We start from the raw sequence: 18,460 nt of genomic DNA, 5'->3' as shown, positions 1-18,460 counted from the left end.
TCATCTGTTGACAGGCATTTAGGTTCTTTCCATGTCTTGGCTATTGTGAATAGTGCTGTGATGAACATACAGGATGCATGTTATCTTTTTCAATGAAAGTTTTGTCTGGATATATGCCCAGGAGTGGGACTGCTGGTCATATAGTTCTATATTTAGTTTTCTGAGGTATTTCCATACTGTTTTCCATAGTGATTGTACCAATTTATATTCCCACCAGCAGTGAAGGAGGGGTCCCTTTTTTTCACATCCTCTCCAGCATTTGTTGTTTGTTGACTTGTTAATGATGGCCATTCTAACTGGTATGAGGCAGTACCTCATAGTAGTTTTGGTTTGCATTTCTCTAATAATTAATGATGTTGAGCATTTTTTCATGTGCCTGCTGGCCGTCTTTATGTCTTCTTTGGAGAAATGTCTATTTCAGTCTTCTGTCCATTTTTCCATTGGGTTTTTTGTGGGGGTTTTTTGTTGTTGTTGAGTTGTATGAGTTGTTTGCCTACTTTGGAGATTAAACCTTTGTCAGTTGAGTCATTTGCAAAAACTTTCTCCCATTCTGTGGGTTGTCTTTTTGCTTTTTTGATGGTTTCCTTTGCTGTGCAGAAGCTTTTGAGTTTAATTAGGTCCCATTGGTTTATTTGTGTCCTTATCATCTTTACTCTAGGAGGTGAGTCAAACAAGGTGTTCCTGTGATTTATGTCAAAGGGCGTTCTGCCTGTTTTCCTCTAGGAGTTTTATAGTATCTGGCCTTACATTTAGGTCTTTAATTCATTTTGAGTTGATTTTTGTGAATGGTGTTAGAAAATGTTCTAATTTCTTTCTCTTACATGCAGTTGTTCAGTCCCTCCCACACCATTTATTTATTTATTTTTCTTTTTAGGGTTGCACCTGCAGCATATGGAGGTTCCCAGGCTTGGGGGGTCAAATCAGAGCTACAGCTGCTGGCCTATACCATAGCCACAGCAATGTGGGATCTGAGCTGTGCCTGTGACCTACACCACACAATTCATGACAACACTGGATCCTTAACCCACTGAGCAAGGTCAGGGATTGAACCCACGTCTTCGTGGATCCTAGTCAGGTTTGTTACCACTGAGCCACAAAGGGAACTCCCTCCCCTCACCATTTATTGAAGAGACTATCTTTCTTCCACTGTATGTTCTTGCCTCCTTTGTTACAGATTAGTTGACCATAGGTGCTTGGGTTTATTTCTAGGCTTTCCATCCTGTTCCATTGCTCTATATTTCTATTTTTGTGCCAGTACTGTACTGTTCTGATGCCTGCAGCTTTGAAGTAGAATCTGAAGTCAGGGAGCCTGATTCCTCCAGTTCTGTTTTTTCTTTTTGATATTGCTTTGGCTTTTGTGTTTCCATACAATTTTAAAATATTTTGTTCTCGTTCTGTAAAGAATGCTATCGGTAATTTGATAGGGATTGTATTGAATCTATAGATTGCCTTAGGTAGTATTGTTATTTTGACTATATTGATTCTTCCAATCTAAGAGCATGGTATATCTTTCCATCTGTTTATGTCATCTTTGATTTCTTCCATCAGCATCCTATATTTTTCATAGTACAGGTCTTTTGTCTCTTAGGTAGGTTTATTCCTAAGTATTTTATTCTTTTTGATGTGACAATACATGGGATTGTTTCCCTAATTTCTCTCTCTGAACTTTTGTTGTTAGTATATAGAAATGCAGTCAATTTCTGTGTATTAATTTTGTATCCTGACATTTTACCAAATTCATTGATGAGCTCTAATAGTTTTCTGATAGTGTCTTTAGGATTTTCTAGGTATAGTATCATGTCATTTGAAAACAGTGATAGTTTTACTTCTTCTTTTCCTTTTGGAATCTATTTATTTAGTTAGTTTGCTTTTTTAGGGCCTCACCCATGGCATACCAGGCTAGGGGTGAAATCAGAGCTACAGCTGCCAGCCTATACCACAGCCACAGCAACATCGGATCCTTAACGCACTAAGAGAGGCTAGGGTTTGAACCTGCAACTTCATGGTTCCTAGTCAGATTCATTTCTGCTGCACCACAATGGGAATTCCTGGAATCCTATTATTCTTTTTCTTCTCTGACTGCCATGGCTAGGACTTCCAAAACTATGTTGAATAACACTGGTGAAGGAGGACATCCTTGTCTTGTTCCTGATCTTAGTGGAAATGCTTTCAGTTTTTCACTAAGAATGATGTTAGCTGTGGGTTTGTCATAAATGGCTTTTCTTACATTGAGGTAGGTCTTCTCTGTGCCCACTCTCTGGAGAGTTTTTATCAGGAATGGGTGTTGAGTTTTGTCAAAAGCTTTTTCTATATCAATTGAGATGATAATATGGGTTTTTTTTATTTTTTTTTTAATAATTTTTTTTTTTTGCCTTTTTTTGTTTGTTTTTTTCCCTAGGGCCTCTCTTGCAGCATATGGAGGTTCCCAGGCTAGGGGTCGAATCGGAGCGTAGCCACCGGCCTATGCCAGAGCCACAGCAACGCAAGATCCGAGCCATGTCTGCAACCTACACCACAGCTCACGGCAATGCCGGATCGTTAACCCACTGAGCAAGGTCAGGGATCGAACCTGCAACCTCATGGTTCCTAGTCGGATGGCACCACTGTGCCACGACAGGAACTCCTGGTTTTTATTTTTTAGTTTGTTGATGTGCTGTATCACATTAATAGATTTGTGGATACTGAAGAATCCTTGTAAACTGGGATAAATCATAGTGTATGATATTTTTAATATGTATTTGTATGTGACTTGTTAATATTTTGTTGAGGATTTTTGCATCTATGTCTATCAATTGCATTGGTCTGTAATTTTCTTTTTTTGTGGGATCTTTGACTGGTTTTGGTATCAGGGTAATTGTGGCTTCATAGAATGAGCTTGAGAGTGTTCCTTCCTCTGCAATTTTCTGGAAAAGTTTCAGAAGAAGGGATGTTAACTCTTCTCTGAATGTTTGGTAGAACTTAGCTGAGAAGCCATCAGGTCCTGGACTTTTGTTTTTTTAGAAGTTTTTAAATCACATTTTCAATTTCAGCACTTGTGATCGGTCTATTCATATTTTTTATTTCTTCCTGGTTCAGTGTTGGTAGCTTGTATCTTTGTACAAGAATCTATTTCTTCTAGGTTGTCCATTTTATTGGCCTACAGTTGCTCATAGTAGCCTCTTACGATCTTTTATATTTCTGCAGCATCAGTTGTAATTTCTCCTTTTTCCTTTCTTATTTTATTTTATATATTTATTTATTTTTAGGGCCATACCCACAACATATGGAGATTCCCAGGCTAGGGGTCAAATTGAAGCTGCAGCCACCAGCTTACACCACAGCCACAGCAACACCAGATCCAAGCCGCATCTGCGACCTACACCACAGCTCATGGCAACGACAGATCCTTAACCCACTGAGCAAGGCCAGGGATCCAGACTTGCATCATCATGGATATTAGTCAGATTTGTTTCCACTGGGCCATGATGGGAACTCCTCATTTCTTATTTTATTGATGTGAACCGTCTCCTTTTTTTTCTTGATGAGTCTGGCTAAAGGTCTATCACTTTTGTTGATCTTTTCAAAGAACCAACTTTTGGGAGTTCCCACAGGGGCGGCCCAAGAAATAGCAAAAAAACAAACAAACAAACAAAAAGAACCAACTTTTGGTTTCATTGATCTTCTCAATTGTTTTCTTTGTCACTATATTATTAATTTCTGCTCTAATCTTTTTTTCTTTTTTTCTTTTTCTTTTTTAGGGCCACACTCATGGCATATGGAAGTTCCCAGGCTAGGGGTTGAATTGGAGGCACAGCTGCCAACTTATGCCACAGCCACAGCAACATGGGATCCAAGCTGCGTCTGTGACCTACACCACAGCTCAGGGCATGCTGGATCCCCAACCCACTGAGCCAGGCCAGGGATCGAACCTGTATCCTCACGGATACTAGTCGGATTGATTTCTGCTGCACTACAATGAGAACTCCCTCTGTTCTAATCTTTATGATTTCTTTCCTTCTACTAATTTTGGGCTTTGTCTGTTCTTCCTTCTCTAGATGTTTAAGGTGTAAGATTAGGTTGTTTACCTGAGTTTTTTCTTCTTTCCTGAGATATGATTGCATTGCTATAAACTTGCCTCTCAGAAGTGGTCACACATTTTCTTTGGATTATTAAAGCAATATAAGTTAATTTTCAAAATTTAGGGAACTATACCTTAATTGAAAAAATGTAAATACTGGAAGGGAGAAAAAAGGAAAAGCAAAACAGACAAACAAATAGACTTTAGGGGGGAAATGATTTTTAAAAATCACTTGTAACCCTAACACCTAAAGAGAAATATTTTTGACATTTGAATACATACTCTCCCACTTTTTTTATTTCTCTGTTGTGGACAGGGAATGTTACCTGCAAGAATCAAGCCATTAGCCACTGCAGCCTCCCACCCATGGTGCACCCGAGAAAAAAAGGAAGAATTCTGTGCTTTGGATACTTACTGGTCCTAGAGTGTTAAGATGCAAATCTTGGGAATAATTTCAATGAACCCATATCCTTGGGTCTTCCATATATAGAAAAGCACTAAAATCATTAACTTGACATGTCTGTTATTTGTAATCAGCAGTAATCTTTTGATGTTTTTTCCCAGCAAAAAACTTCAATATATCCTGGCTCCTTCATTGCTTCTTCAGAGAAGTTACTCAAAAGCTTTCTGAGAGGCTGTCCTCTGGGCTAGGGCTATAGTCCTCAGTAAGATCCCTGAAGAAAACTTAATTTGCAACCTTTAGGTTGTGTGTTTTACTTCAGTTGACACTGCCTATCCCTTATTCTCATTCTCTCTCTCTCCCCCATCACAACTGGAATCCTACTAATCACCTATAAGACAACATTTTTTTCCTCATTTAGCATCAAGTTATGAAGAAGATTCTTTTTTTTTTTTCAATGATGTGATTCTTTTACATCATATCTCACAAATTCAAATGCTGACAGAAGCCAGGCAAGTAACTTAAAGAAGAGGCTGAATGTAGGAAGATAAGAAGCAGAGGGGACTATGTCATCCTGAAGCTGGTGTGCCCTGTCACCCCTTGTCAATTCCAGCCAATAGCTGCCCTTTAGGATTGGGTTCTAGGGTCAACACATGCTCCAACTTTTTTTTTTCTTTTTGACTACACCCATGGCACATGGACGTTCCTGGGCAAGGGATCAAACCCATGCCACAGCAGCAACCTGAACTGTAGCAACCTGAACTGGACCCTTAACCTGCTGAGCCACATGGGAACGTCTCCAGTTTTCAGAAGAAGAGTCAGAAATTCAGATTTTTTTTTTTTTTTTTTTTTTTGGCCACTTCATGGCATGCAGAAGTTCTCAAGCAGGGATTGAACCCGTACCACAGCAGTGACATTGCCAGATCCTTAACTCACTGAGCTACCAGGGAACTCCAGATTTTTTAATGTGAAAATATCCTAATGTTTAAACATACCATTTGTGGGGAGTTCCTGTCATGGTGTGGCAGAACCGAATCTGACTAGAAACTATGAGGTTGTGGGTTCAATCCCTGGCCTTGCTAAGTGGGTTAAGGATCTAGCATTGCTATGAGCTGTGGTGTTGGTCGCAGACATGGCTGGTATCCCACATTGCTGCTGCTGTGGCATAGGCCAGCAGCTGCAGCTCTGATTAGACCCCTAGCCTGGGAACATATAAGCCGCAGGTGTGGCCCTAAAAAGCAAAACAAAAACAAAAAAACATTTCTGGCTTAACAAATACTTTTCAAGGGCATACAGTTTTTATTTTCCCCTAGATTTTTTTAATGCTATAAACTTGAGATCAACATATTTACAGATTAATTTTTATTTCCTATCTGATTATTTCCTTAGGATAGCTCCTAGGAGGAGAATTAAATAATGTGTACATTTTAAAGATATTTATTAATTTTGCCAGAATGCTCTCCAGAAACTTTATGAGAGTCCTTCAGAGTATGAATGTATCTTTTCTCATGTCTTTGCTAATTTGGTGATCAATAAAACAATGTCTTATTCCTTTATTGCATTTACTTGGTATCATACAAATGGAATTAAAACATTAAGTTTTTCTAATAATTATTGCATGTTTATTTTGTCTCTTAACAATTGATTCAAGAAATTAAACATGGACTATGTGTAATCAAGTGGGACCCTGTGGGGTCTTCCTGGAACAGACCCCTCCCTGTATGTCCTTTGTCTTCCTCTTCTTTGTAGAAAAGCTGTAGTCTCCTAGGCCTCCTCTGAGTCATAAAAGCCTGGCTCAAGAATTAATGATCGAAAGGATGTAAACAGGTAGTGATAAAAATGGCAATTGGGCCAGGAGACCTGGTAACAATTTAAATCAGCCATATGGTAGTCACAGAATCTTTAGTTTCTCCCTGAAGTACCTAGATAACGGTATCTGCTGTACATTTTCTGAGTTGTTTTATAGATATTAGAACCCCAACAAATGGAAGAGGTTAACTACTTGATGTTCATGAGCACGATGATGTTAACCCCTGTGACACTGCCAAGTTATTTCATAGTCAGAGAAATGTGCATGATCTGATCACATACCGTGTGACTCCTCTCCCTCACCTTGCCTTTAAAAACGCTTCCCTGAAACCCATCAGGGAGTTTGGGTCTTCTGAGCATTAGCTGCCCTGGACTCCTTATCTGGTGCCTTAGAGTAAATGCTGCACTTCCTTCACCACAACCCAGTGTCAGCAGATTGGCTTTTCTGCACATGGGTGAGCAGACTCAAGTTTGGTTTGGTAACATGTGTACAAGGCATTGTTTTGTGTACTGTGGGAGATACCACGTTTGATTTTGTGTTCTCTTTGTGCTGTTTTCTTTCTACTCCCCACTTCCACCACTCACTCCCACTCCTGGTCTTCCAGTCTCCACTCCCTTCTGTAACTCAAATCACAGACTCCTTAAGGACAAAGACAGTGTTTTATTCATCTTTGAAAATAGCACCTATTGTGTTTTTAACCTGTACTGTCTTTGGGATAGGTGAGTTTTATCACTTTACTACTCATTAAATAAAGAGGAGCTTTCTTTTAAACATCTGCTAATTTATCTAATGGATTTTTATATATCATGTTGGCCAAAGCTGTGGTGCCCCTTTATTAGAGCTCAATCAATATACATATATTTTTCTTTTTAGGGCTGCACCAGTGGCATATGGAAGCTTCCAGGCTAGGAGCTGAATCAGAGTTGCAGCTGCTGGCCTACACCAGAGCCATAGCAACACGGGATCCAAGCCACATCTGAGACCTACACCACAGCTCACAGCAATGCTGGATCCTTAATTCACTGAGCGAGGCCAGGGATTGAGCCCACATCCTCATACATACTAATCAGATTTGTTTCTGCTGCACCATGAAGGGAACTCCCTCAATCAATATTTAAAAGTGATAATCAACTCTCTTGTCATATGTAATGTGCCTGATATTTCAGAGGAAAAAGAGACTGTTGAAATAAATCATGGGGCCAGATCCAAGCTGCATCTGCAAACTACACCACAGCTCACAGCAATGCCAGGTCCTTAACCCACTGAGTGAGGCCAGGGATCAAACCCACAACCCCATGGTTCCTAGTCAGATTCATTTCTGCTGCGCCACGATGGGAACTCCCAATCATGTTTAAGATGGTAAAAAAAAAATCTACTTTTTTCTGAACAACATTAAGTTAAGCATATTTTTAAATCCTCTGTAAGTAATTTTCTTAAAGAAAGACATTTGCTTTATCAAATTATATGGAATAAATTACATAATATAATTACATAGGTCATATGGAATACATAATAATTATATAAGACAAAATAATGTCTTCTATCATCAATTTCAACATCCTGAGTGAGAGCCAGTAGAATGTTTTATGAATCAGATATAAATACATGTTTGTTGTAAAAAAGTACATACCTCCAAGCAGTGATGACCATGAACCTGTGTGTTTAGTGATTTAGTCACCTGTTGTGAACAAATTCCAAGAAGAGATGCTGAGGCTGAGCGTGGTATGAGAGTGGTAGGGAGCGAGCTCTCAAATGGGCAAATCTAAGACTTCTAACCAAGAGGAATGGAAAAGACCCAGCCCAAAACAATGCCTCAGAGGATTAAATGAGCAACTATACCTCACTGGTCCTGTGATGCCTTATTTTGAAACACTTTTACATCTCTGAAACAGGGATGTACCTTAAAATTGTCAGCATCTGGATTCTGCCAGATGTTGTTTGAAAAACCTGAAGGAACTTGGAAGCAGGTTCTTCCCTAGATCATGAGAACACAGTTCAGCCAACACTTGATTTTAGCCTTGCAAGAGCATGAGCAGAGAATCCAGCCAAGCCCGTCCAACTTCTGACCTGCTAAGCTGGGAAATAAGAAGTGGGGTCTTTTAAGCTGTTAAAGTTGTGGTACTTGGAGACGCAGTGATAGAAAATAAATACACCTGCATTCAGGTTTTGTTTGTTTGTTTTTGTTTTGTTTTGTTTACTTTTTAGGGCCACACCCATGGCATATGGAGGTTCCCAGGCTAGGGGTTGAATTGGAGCTGAGGCTGCTGGCCTGCACCACAGCCACAGCAACACAGGATCCGAGCCACGTCTGCAACCTACACCACAGCTCATGGCAACGCCAGATACTTAACCCCCTGAATAAGGCCAGGAATCAAATCCGCAACCTCATGGTTCCTAGTCGGATTCATTTCCACTGCACCACAACGGGAACTCCCTGCATTCAGTTTTTAAGAGAACAAGGTGAACAGGTGTTAAGATGACCCCAGAGGTTCAGCCCTTCATTCTCTTAGGGAGCTTGCCCCATGCTGGGCTGTAAACTCTGGGAGGCAGGTACCAGGTTTAATTTGCTCACTCTTGTACCCCAGCACCTAGTACCAGGTGCCTACTATATATCAGATGAATATTTAAAATTTCTACACACAACGGTTTATCTACCAAGATGTTTACCACAGCAAGAGCAGTAAAGTACTACAGAGAAGTCCTATCTCAGAATAATTTGGTAACATCATCTAATAGCAAATCTATAAGATAAAACACTAGGATTCCTTTTAGTGGTGTAGAAAACAATTTAATGACAGGGAGATACTCATAAATATATCTCATTTAGCAGCAAGTTTTTAAAATGGAAATGCATGCACACACATGGAAGAAAACTTGAAAAGTAAGGTCTCAGTATGTATAAAGTGGTTATCTCTGAGTAGTAAGGTTATGGGCAATTTACACTCTAACTTTGCGGAGGGAGTTGCCTTCAAAAACTTATACTATATTGGAGTTCCCGTCATGGCGCAGTGGTTAACGAATCCGACTAGGAACCATGAGGTTGCGGGTTCGGTACCTGCCCTTGCTCAGTGGGTTGACGATCTGGCGTTGCCGTGAGCTGTGGTGTAGGTTGCAGACGCGGCTCGGATCCCGCGTTGCTGTGGCTCTGGCATAGGCCGGTGGCTACAGCTCCAATTCGACCCCTAGCCTGGAAACTTCCATATGCCGCGGGAGCGGCCCAAAGAAATAGCAAAAAAAAAAACTTATGCTATAAACACCTCATTTCTGTGATCAGAGAAAATATTTATCACAGGAGGTAGAGAAAGCCTATAAAATGGATTTTTTATATTTCCTGGAAATGAGAGAATAGGCCTTACCTTGAGGAGCTCGACTCCACTGTCCTGAGCCGTCTCTGATTGTTCTTCAATTTGCTTTTGAAGGTAGAGAACTTGCCCTTCCATGTACCTACTCATGCCTATGTAGTAAAGAGCTGTCGGAGTTCTTCTTGACATCAGGTTTTTGGCTTTATTGGAAAATATGTGAAAGGTGTCCCACTCCTGAAGTCTGGCATACCTGCACCACCAAAGGAGAAAAACAGAGGTCAATGTCCCCCTTGGAAGGGGCTGCTTTCCTGAAATGGGTCTCTCTGAGAGGAGTCACTCCCAGTGCCCTGGGGCCTTGGGAAGCCTACTACGTTCAGGGAAAATTATGTGATTCATTCCGGGACAGAATAGATTTCCTTGATGATTTGAAATGAATAGAATTGAGGGGAACACTTGGGCAGTATTAGCCTCCACTTAACAATGTGGACTCTAAGAAATGAAGCAGGATCAGGCCCTTGGAGCTATAAACTGGGGGGCTTAAAGAAACTGCTCAATTTTGTCAGTATGACCCCAGTGCTCCTTAGAACTGCAAGCTCTCTGGTCCCACCCAGATCTACTGCATCAGACAGACTCCAGGGATGGGGCCAGGAATCTTACTTAGTTAACAAACTCTCCAGGTGACTCCTATGCCCACAGAGTGTGAGCAGTATTGGCCTAGGCTACAGCTGTTGGAAGTAAAACTTTTCAGGTGAGATAAAAAATAAGAAATTAGGGTGATTTTTGCACTTTGGATTCCTTGAACTCTAACTCGCATGGGCAGGACAAGTTCATTTGACTTAGAAATTTAATTTCTTTAGACTTTAACTGGCAAGGGTAAATGATTTTTGGATTTTAACTTCTCCCAACGAATTTTATAATAAGAGGAGATTCCTATTCAAGTTTGCTCTAGTTTGTGACACTTTATACAGGAAGGTCTTCATATTGTCATTTAATCTTAGCACAAAATCTCTCAATATTGGACAACATGGCTGCATATATAATTTAAGATGGGAAGTAGAATAGGGAATGATTTTCAGTCAACATGGCTGCATATATAATTTAAGATGGGAAGTAGAATAGGGAATGAATGTGGAAGTAATTTAGTTGATGTTCTGCAGCCTTACTGTTGATCGACTTCCTTGGAGCTAAGGCCATAGCTGTGGGCTTACTGAGTTAAAAATGATACGGGTTAAAGAGATTAAGCCTCAGGCTTAATGGGGAACACAAAGACTGCTTCTTCCATCCTCCAGCAGTTTTCTTCCACGTAAGGTAGAACCACTGGAGCAGAGCTCCTTTCTTTCCTGGCCTCAGTCACTCCTCCAGTGGACTTGGTTGGTGGTGACTTTGGGAGAGGAATTAGGCAGGTGTAGCTCTCTGTCAACTTGAGAGCCAGTGAGACCCACAGGGAGCATGGTGCTGTCTCCCTCAGTGGGGTGGGGAGTGGCGTGGAGTTTTCTAGAACTGTCTGCTGCTGGGGGGTAAGTCTTAGTCCTGAAGTTCAACATTAGGAAGCTCTCTTGCTACCTGCAGATATAAGTCATATACTCCAACATCGGCTCTATCCTAGTAGCAATGATTATGATTAGATCTTGGGGGTGGGGAGGGGGCAGGCAGTGCTATTTATTAGTCTCCTTCAAACCCCAACACTTCACAGAAACAAGTGCTCTTGTCTTATTCATATCTGTATCACCACAACATGCTAAGTATGCAGTAAATGCTTGTTGCATCAAACACAACTGAGATGGCATTACTTTCCGTTGAGGGGGATGAACCCAAAGTGTGTCTTTCAGCACAAATTTTCTCTGTCACCTTCAGTCTGTCTCAGGTATAAACTTTTTGTATCCTGCTGAATAGCATTGAGAACTATGTCTAGATACTCATGTTGCAACAGAAGAAAGGGTGGGGGAAAAATGTAATTGTAATGTATACATGTAAGGATAACCTGACCCCCTTGCTGTACAGTGGGAAAATTAAAAAAAATATTAAAAAAATAAATAAACTTTTTGTGCGTTTTTTTTTTTTTTTTTTTTTTAGGGCAGTACCTGAGGCATACAGAAGTTCCCAGCCTAGGGGTCGAATCAGAGCTGCAGCTGCCGGCCTACGCCACAGCCACAGCAATGCCAGATCTGAGCCGTGTCTGTGACCTACACCAGAGCTCACAACGCTGCCAGATCCATAACCCATTGAGTGAAGTTCCCATTGTGGCACAGCGGAAATGAATCTGACTAGGAACCATGAGGTTGTGGGTTTGATCCCTGGCCTCACTCAGTGGGCTAAGGATCTGGTGTTGCCATGAGCTGTCGTGTAGGCCACAGACTCGGTCCAGATCCCACATTGCTGCGGCTGTGGTGTAGGCCAGTGGCCTCAGCTCCCATTGGATCCCTAGCCTGGGAATGACCATATGACACAGGTGTGGCCCTACAAAGCAAAACAAAACAAAACAAAACAAAAAAACTGAACCATAACCCACTAAGTGAGGCCAGTGATCGAACCTGCATCCTCATGGTTACTAGTCGGGTTCATTACCTCTATGCCACAACAGGAACTCCCTCAGGTATAAACTTAAAGTACTTTTCTTTTTTGTAAATCTCATAGAACTCTTTCAAGATTAAACATTTTCAAATTTGGGAATTCAGTGATGTGCAGTATATTGTTACCAGATGGCTGTACACGAGTAAAGTCCCAGGAGCATTCCACTTTGGAACTTGAGGATTTTGTTGTCTTCATTTTGGTATATGAAATCCAAACATTCATCAAATGACCTATAAACAAAGCCTAAAACAGAGAGAAAGAGTATGGAGTTCTCATGTGGTGCAGTGGGTTAAGGATCCCTCATTGTCATGGAAGCAGCTTGGGTGGCTGCTATGGAGTGGGTTTGATCCCTGGCCCAGGAACTTCCACATGCCCCAGGCACAGCCAAACAAACAAATACCAGAGAGAAAGAGGAGAAGCTAGTGGATAGGGGGCTGGGGGTGGAGTGGGAGGTGGTTGTCATCTTTTGGCCTACTAGCTCCCAGAAGTATTTCCCACTGTGGGGACAGGCCTCACCCCCTGAGTATTTTATGAATCCAAGGGTCTCACAGATCACAACAACCAGGTGACTGCACTGCCCTGTGTTTTCTGAGTCCCTGCTTTTGTGGAAGGTTATGCATATATGATACAAGTTCATAGTCTCAACTAGGCAGGAGTGGGCTCAACCCTTCCTGCTTGAGCCCAGGGAACCAGCCTCAGTGCAGCCTGGGAATTAACCTACCCATTCAGACTTCCCTTGTTGGCAGCAATATCTGCATCCCCTTTAAAAATATGAGTGGGAAATAAAACAAACAAAGGTAAATGGTTGGAGGAAAAATAAAATACAATAAAATAAAAATATGCATGGGAAAAAGAATGCCCAGGTTGGCTTCTCTGATTTAATATGTACGCTGAGGCCTGAATACCTGGTGTAACCTGAGGTTAAGGAAAGAGCTTGTTTTCCAAATCACCAATAGCTACCAGTGCCCAGAACCCTCACTTGTAGCAGCAATATCCTTCATTTTATTTTATTTAATCATTTATTTATTTTATGGCCACATCTGCAGCATATGGAAGTTCCTGGGCCAGGGACTGAATCCAAGCCACAGCTGCAACCCACGCCGCAGCTACAGCAATGCCAGATCCGTTAACCCACTGTGCTGGGTCTGGGACAGAACCCACACCTCTGCAGCAACTCAAGCTGCTGCAGTCAGATTCTTAACCCAAAGCACCAAGGCAGGAACTCCCCAGTACTTCACTTTAAAGCATGAAGTCTCTAAGTCTATCCTGCTAGAAATGAAATACTCTAGTAAAAGGCACATAGTAAAACACTGTCAGCACTATCACTTGTGTGTAAAATGATCTGACATTTTAACTGGCAGCTTAAATTCTAAATTCTCTCCTTCTGGTCCCTTAAAATCCGTATACCTTCTAGATGGCTCTTCAGCTCCTAACTCTAGGCTCTCCCCTTCCCTGTCCTGTCTGACTTTCTAGCCAGAAACCCAATGGCCTCAAAATCTTAGCACTAACAGCTGCCAAACCCTACCAACGCAATGTCATACCCCTAGCTTCTTTTTCTTTTTTTGGGGGGGGGCACACTCATGGCATGTGGAAGTTCCCAGGCCAGGGATCAAACACACACCACAGCAGCGTCCCAAGCCATAGCAGTGAAAATGCTAGATCCTTAATCCACTGAGCCACTGGGGAACTCCTATCCCCAGTTTCTTATATATTCCAAGGCCATGCTCACCAGAATAAAGCATGATGTCCAGGCAGATAAAATAGAAAAATGCCTTGCTGAAGATGTGCTCTTCTGCTATGGAGAGATCCCACAGCCACCCCAGCACCTGGATCAATTGCTTGTTTCTATGGCAAAGAGAAGGTGGTAGGATTTAAAAGTGGTAGAGAGGAGAGATGGACGTTCAGTCCTGGACTCAGTCTGCCCAGTAATTCAGGACCAGATACAATCCTGCTTTTTTTTTTTTTTTTTTTTTTTTCTTTTTATGACTACACCTGTGGCATATGGAAGTTCCTGGGCTAGGGGTCAAATTGGAGCTACAGCTCCTGGCCTGAGCCACAGCCACAGTAATGCCGAATCCTTAGTCCTCTGAGCAAGGCCAGGGATTGAACCTGCATCCTCATGGACACCCACAACAGGAATTCCCATATACAATCCTTAAACAGACTTCAAACCCATTCTGAAATCTCAAGTCAGCTCTTTGTTCAAACTGTTCTTTCATGGACCTATCAGGGTGGCTGGAATGAGGTCATGTTGGCTGGGGCCTCTGGTCCTGGTTGCCAGAATCTAAGCATTTGCCTCCCTATGCGACTATTCCCTTTCTGCCACCTGGCAGTGATGGAAGCCTGATTCCCACAGTGGGGGTGGGGGGTGATGGTCTGATGCTCCTTCAGTCACTGGCCAGAGCAACCAGGTTAGGGAAGATGCCAGTGAAGGAATCCTATGAAAGAGCAGTGGTATCCAAAGGATGATGATTGGGAGTTACATCTGCTCCCAGTAAACCCTCCTCCCTTCCCTATCCTATGGCCAAGGTAAAGGAAACCTGGACGTTCCATTAATATGGCTTTCTTTCCCTAATTTTGGAAAATGTCTTGAGATAAATACCTGCTTTTCAAGAAGAGGGATTTACAGAGCCAGCAGAGGACCAGACAGTGTTTGTTGGGATTCCGAAGCAATGACCACATCTTGTGGGCTCGCGAGCCTGGGAAGAAAGTAATTCCAGAATATTCTCAGGCATTACTTGTATCTGCATATCCTTTCTTGACCAGCCAGCCCTTACCTAAGTCAATGGCCAAGTCCAAGTAACCCATTAGCAGCTTGATGTAGCCAAGCTTATCTGCCACGTAGGTCGTGATCTCAATACTCTCGAGTTTCAGGGGGAGGTTGAAAATCTTCTCCATGGCCATGACCTCGTATTTGAACCACACGCCCTGGTAGCCGGCCAGATGGTGGTACAGTGAATAGTCCAGGTAGGCCTTAACGATCTGAAATGGCAGCAGTGGAGGGGAGAAGGAGAGACAGTGCAAGGCTGGGATGGAACCCAAAGCAGAAAGCCCAGTGTATCACATAATGCCTGCCAGTAAACATGGATTTATTAAGCTTGGGAGTGGAGCTGGACATTTGGCTACATGATGGGATAGACACAGAAACTAAGTTTCTATGATCTCTTTTTTTTTGGCAGCACCCACAGCATGCAGAGGTTCCTGGGTTAGGGACCGAACTTACATCGCAGCAGCAACCAGAGCCACTACAGTGACCATGCAGATCATTAACCTGCTGAGTCACAAGAGAGCTCCCCTCTGCCACCTATTTAATGCATGATCCAAGACAAGGTCAAGGGCTTGCTCGTCCACACAAAGTCCTTAAACAAAATATAAGAATTTTAATTTTTGTGAAAAATAAAAGTAATAACTCATATATGTGGATATATGACTGTTTATCAAAAAGCCTAGAAGGATTCACTCCAAACTTTAAAAAGCAGTTACCTATTTGTTGCGGTTGGAGGAGAGATTTGAGGGAGAAGAGGGAGTTTTTATTTAATGCATTTCTGTGATGTTTAATTTGTTATAACAAGCATCTTAACTTTTGTTATTTAACAATAAAGGGGAGTTCCCGTCGTGGCGCAGTGGTTAACGGGTCCGACTAGGAACCATGAGGTTGCGGGTTCGGTCCCTGCCCTTGCTCAGTGGGTTAACGATCTGGCGTTGCCGTGAGCTGTGGTGTAGGTTGCAGACTCGGCTCAGATCCCGCGTTGCTGTGGCTCTGGCATAGGCCGGTGGCTACAGCTCCGATTCAACCCCTAGCCTGGGAACCTCCATATGCCGCGGGAGCGGCCCAAGAAATAGCAACAACAACAACAACAAAAAAGACAAAAGACAAAACAAAACAAAACAAAACAAAAAAAACAATAAAGGAAGTTTGGTTTAATTTGCTTTGAAAAAAATGTAAGGACTATCCTACTGTATAGCACAGGAAACTATATCTAGTCACTTGTGATGGAACTTGATGGAGGATAATGTGAGAAGAAGAATGTGTGTGTGTGTGTGTGTATGACTGGGTCACTTTGCTGTAGAGCAGAAATTGACAGAACATTGTAAATCAACTATAATAGAAAAAATAAAAAATCTTCAAAAAATTAAAAAAATGTAAGGACTAGTTCTAAACTTAATTGGAAGATTTAAGAGAAGTTGGCTAATCTTCAAACAACCCTTTAGAATGATAAAGGTGCTTCAAGATATACATACTTGGAGAAGGGTGAAGAGAAAATATTTCCTGCTAGAGACAGAGTTTATTATCAAAAAGAAAAAAACAAAAAATACCACCACCACCAACACTGAAAACCTGCCCTCCACTGCAAACCCAGAATACATAAAACTGCTTTGAAAAGTACAAATAGAAGAAATAGAGAATCCCTAATGGTAGAATGATGGGGGAGGCATTTTGGAGAAGGGGACTTTTTTTCTTGAAATTCCTCAAATCACACAAAATAACCAGTCCAAAAATTCTGTGTCATAGGCAGTTTTGTGGGTGCTTGTTAAACCACAAAATCATTCTTAGGGAATTCCTTCATTCTTTGTTTAGAACGTGTTTCAAATAGTCTCCAGAAGGGGAGAAATAGTGGTGGAAGAGGGGATTGTCAAGCAAATGAAAAAGCAAAGCTGTATAAAGCCTAGTTCTTCCTAGATTTGGACCAAGAGAACTGAGTCCATCTGCTTCCCTTTACAGAGAAAATATAAAGCTCGGAGGTTATGTGATTTGCTCGTGGTCACACCAGAGATAGATGGAGTCCTGGAAATTCCTCTCTTGGCAATTATTCTGGTTCTTTCTCTTATCCTACATGGAGCACCTCATCTGCTTTTGAACACCCCTTCTTCTGCCTTCTGTCACAGCCATTGTGTTAACAAGCATCTTTTGATTCACTTTCCAATACTGTTTTTCCACTTCTGTTTTTCCAATTCTATTTTAGCCTCCCCTGCCCCTGACTCCACCAGCTTTTTAGGAGATAGCCCCAAGAGTGAAGAAGTAAAGCATTTCATTCAATAAATATTTGTTGAGAACCTACTACGTGCCAAACACCATCCTAGGAACTCAGGGTGTGACAAGATCAAAGCTAGTTTCATAACGTCAAGGGATTATATGTGTCAGGAAAAATAGTGAAAGACCTTGAAATGAGCCCAAACCAAAAAACTCAGTGGGTGTCCATCTAGCTCACTCATCAGGGTTATCTCTGCCTTTCACTATTTTTGAGCTACTTTACAATTCTGTAGGCAATAAAAAGTTGATAATAATGTAAATGATTCTTTTTCATAGAAATGTAAATGTTTGGTGGGATACAAGTAATTCAGTGATTCTTGCCCTTGTGACTAGAGTACTTTTGCATGCATTAATAATTTTTTTTGTCTTTTTAGGGCCACACCCAAGGCTTATGGGAGATCCCAGGCTAGGGGTTGAATCAAAGCTGTAGCTACCACAGCCACAGCCACAGCAATGCCAGATCCAAGCCATGTCTGTGACCCACACCACAGCTCACAGCAATGCCAGATCCTTAACCCACTGAGCGAGGCCAGGGATTGAACCAGCATCCTCAGGGATACTAGTCAGGTTCCTTAACCACTGAGCCACAACGGGAACTCCCATTCATAAATTATTACTATTATTATTATTATTTGTCTTTTCTAGGGCTGTATGCACTGCACATGGAGGTTCCCAGGCTAGGAGCCCAATCAGAGCTACAGCCACTGGCCTATGCCAGAGCCACAGCAACGCCAGATCCGAGCCATGTCTGCGACCTACACCACAGCTCACGGCAATGCCGGCTCCTTAACCCAATGAGTGAGGCCAGGGATAGAACTCGCAACCTCATGGTTCCTAGTCGGGTTTGTTAACCACTGAGCCATGATGGGAACTCCCATTCATAAATTAAACTCTCATGAGAAACAGCTGTTAACTCCTTATTGGTTCTCTCACTATTATAATGAGCTCAATAAAATCTTTGATACATGTTCTTTTTGTGTTTGTATGACTCATGTTTTTATGTTTTTTAAAAGAATTATCCTTTTACATTTTCCTTTTTCACTCTCTTCCTCTCACAAGTAAAATGTGGAGTTTTCCAGGGAAGAATTACATGATACTACAAGGGATGAAGATGGAAGCAGTTTGAGAATCCAGCTCACTTTTGTGAGGTCAGAAATGAAGATATCTGCAAAAATGTGGAGTTCTCTGGTGGCTCAGTGGGCTAGGGATCTGGTGCTGTCACTGCTGTGGCTCAGGTGGCTGCTGTGGTTAGGGTTTGATCCCTGGCCCAGGAACTTCTGCATGCCAG

At 41.9% G+C, this 18,460-nt stretch overlaps 1 protein-coding gene across 24 annotated transcripts in view; it reads right to left on the bottom strand.

The window, feature by feature from the left end:
* Window positions 1–18,460, bottom strand: part of ADCY10 (adenylate cyclase 10) — a 105,196-nt gene that overhangs the window by 4,502 nt on the left and 82,234 nt on the right. For all 24 annotated transcript variants that reach the window (XR_014842760.1, XR_014842759.1, XR_014842761.1 and 21 more), the window contains 5 exon segments: window positions 14,918–15,122; window positions 14,743–14,839; window positions 13,870–13,985; window positions 12,266–12,383; window positions 9,624–9,819 (listed from right to left, as the gene is read on the bottom strand). Coding sequence is in view for 21 of the 24 variants with exons in the window: in XM_085020493.1 (XP_084876619.1) it covers window positions 9,624–9,819; window positions 12,266–12,383; window positions 13,870–13,985; window positions 14,743–14,839; window positions 14,918–15,122 (732 nt within the window). In the remaining 3 variants the exon portion in view is untranslated.

Source organism: Sus scrofa, chromosome 4, assembly GCF_054392235.1.
Source record: "Sus scrofa isolate SSC_HxYL_T2T_F1_AM1 chromosome 4, Sscrofa_HxYL_maternal_Yorkshire_Landrace_v2.0, whole genome shotgun sequence".
In the NCBI taxonomy this organism is placed as follows: Eukaryota; Metazoa; Chordata; class Mammalia; order Artiodactyla; family Suidae; genus Sus; species Sus scrofa.
The sequence above is the reverse complement of the archived record's forward strand: the minus strand, read 5'-3'. Positions and strand labels throughout refer to the sequence as shown.